The sequence below is a fragment of the Egretta garzetta genome, unplaced genomic scaffold (assembly GCF_000687185.1).
Source record: "Egretta garzetta isolate BGI_Z169 unplaced genomic scaffold, ASM68718v1 scaffold999, whole genome shotgun sequence".
NCBI lineage: Eukaryota > Metazoa > Chordata > Aves > Pelecaniformes > Ardeidae > Egretta > Egretta garzetta.
The window spans coordinates 14862-16025 of NW_009260689.1; the positions used below are offsets into that span (position 1 = coordinate 14862).

General features: G+C 68.4%; 1 protein-coding gene across 1 annotated transcript in view; it reads left to right on the forward strand.

The window, feature by feature from the left end:
- The window catches only part of LOC104132582 (protein-glutamine gamma-glutamyltransferase 2), a gene marked incomplete at its 5' end in the record, with an annotated part of 12782 nt that overhangs the window by 8692 nt on the left and 2926 nt on the right, over positions 1–1164 (forward strand). Inside the window, one exon of the mRNA XM_035901313.1 lies at positions 685–1105. Coding sequence (XP_035757206.1) covers positions 685–1105 — 421 coding nt within the window. The remainder of the gene's footprint in view (positions 1–684; positions 1106–1164) is intronic.

Sequence of the window (1164 nt, forward strand, 5' to 3'; positions counted from 1 at the left end):
GGAACGCCGGGGGCTTCCAGCAGCCACGGCCCCGCGGGTCCCTCCCCAGGACAGCTGGCTGCCTTCAGCCTCCCTCCCCCTCAGCACAAGGCAGCCCCGTCCCGAGGGCTTGGGGATAAACAACGCTCGGAGCTGATTGAGGGCAGCTGCCGGGGAGCGGGGCTGCTGCCCACCACCGGCTGCAAAGGGGCTGGCAAAGCCCCTCCGGGACCACGGTTCGGGCGCATCCCCAGGGTCCTGCCCTGGCACATGGATCCTTCCCCTCCCCATGGCCCGAACATCGCTCCTGGCGCCTGGTTTTGGAGCCTGGTCAGGCTGTGAGGTCCCTCCCCGCCACCCTGAGCCGGGCGCTCGCAGCCCTGCATGGGCAGGAGCGGCACCGGCACCCAGCACCCCAGCAGCACCCCGAGGACCCGGCCGGGCACAGGGCGAGCTGCAGGTGTCCATGGCTCATTTGGGAAGCACCAGCAATCCGGGGGTCAACGGCAGCCAACTACAGCCCTGTCCCTTTGGGAAGTGATTAGCACTGACACCCCCAGGGCACTCTTGTTCGGGGGCTCATGGTGCCGTACCCACCTCACAGTGCCCCTTCCCCACGGGAGAGCCCCCAGTGCTGCGGGGACCCCAGCTCCCTTGCACGGTGCCCTGGGGAGCGGAGCCCAGCCCAGCCCATCCCATCCGCAGCCGGGTGCCGGTGCGGGGCCACGGGCACAGGGCGAGCCCTGACCCCACTCTGCCTCCCCTTCCAGAGAAAAGCGTGCCCCTGCGCATCCTGTACGAGAAGTACGGGGAGAGCCTGACCCAGGACAACATCATCAAGGTGGTGGCGCTCCTCACCGAGTACCAGACCGGCGATGTTGTCGTGGCCATCAGGGACGTCTACATCCAGAATCCAGAGATCAAGATCAGGGTAAGGGCCCAGCGTCCTGGTGGGTTTGGGGGGGACATTTCCCACCAACAGGGGCTTGCTACAACCACCCTGGGGGGTTGGTCCCACCAACCCGAGCCCGGGGGCTGGGGCAACCCCACCATGGTGGTGCTTGGGCAGCAGGTCCTGCATCCCTGGGGACCTGCATCCCTCCCCAGGGACCTGCATCCCTCCCAGGCCCAGGGCAGGGGAGCACCGTGGCCCCAGGCAGGGCAGTGCTGGGGGTCCACCCTCTC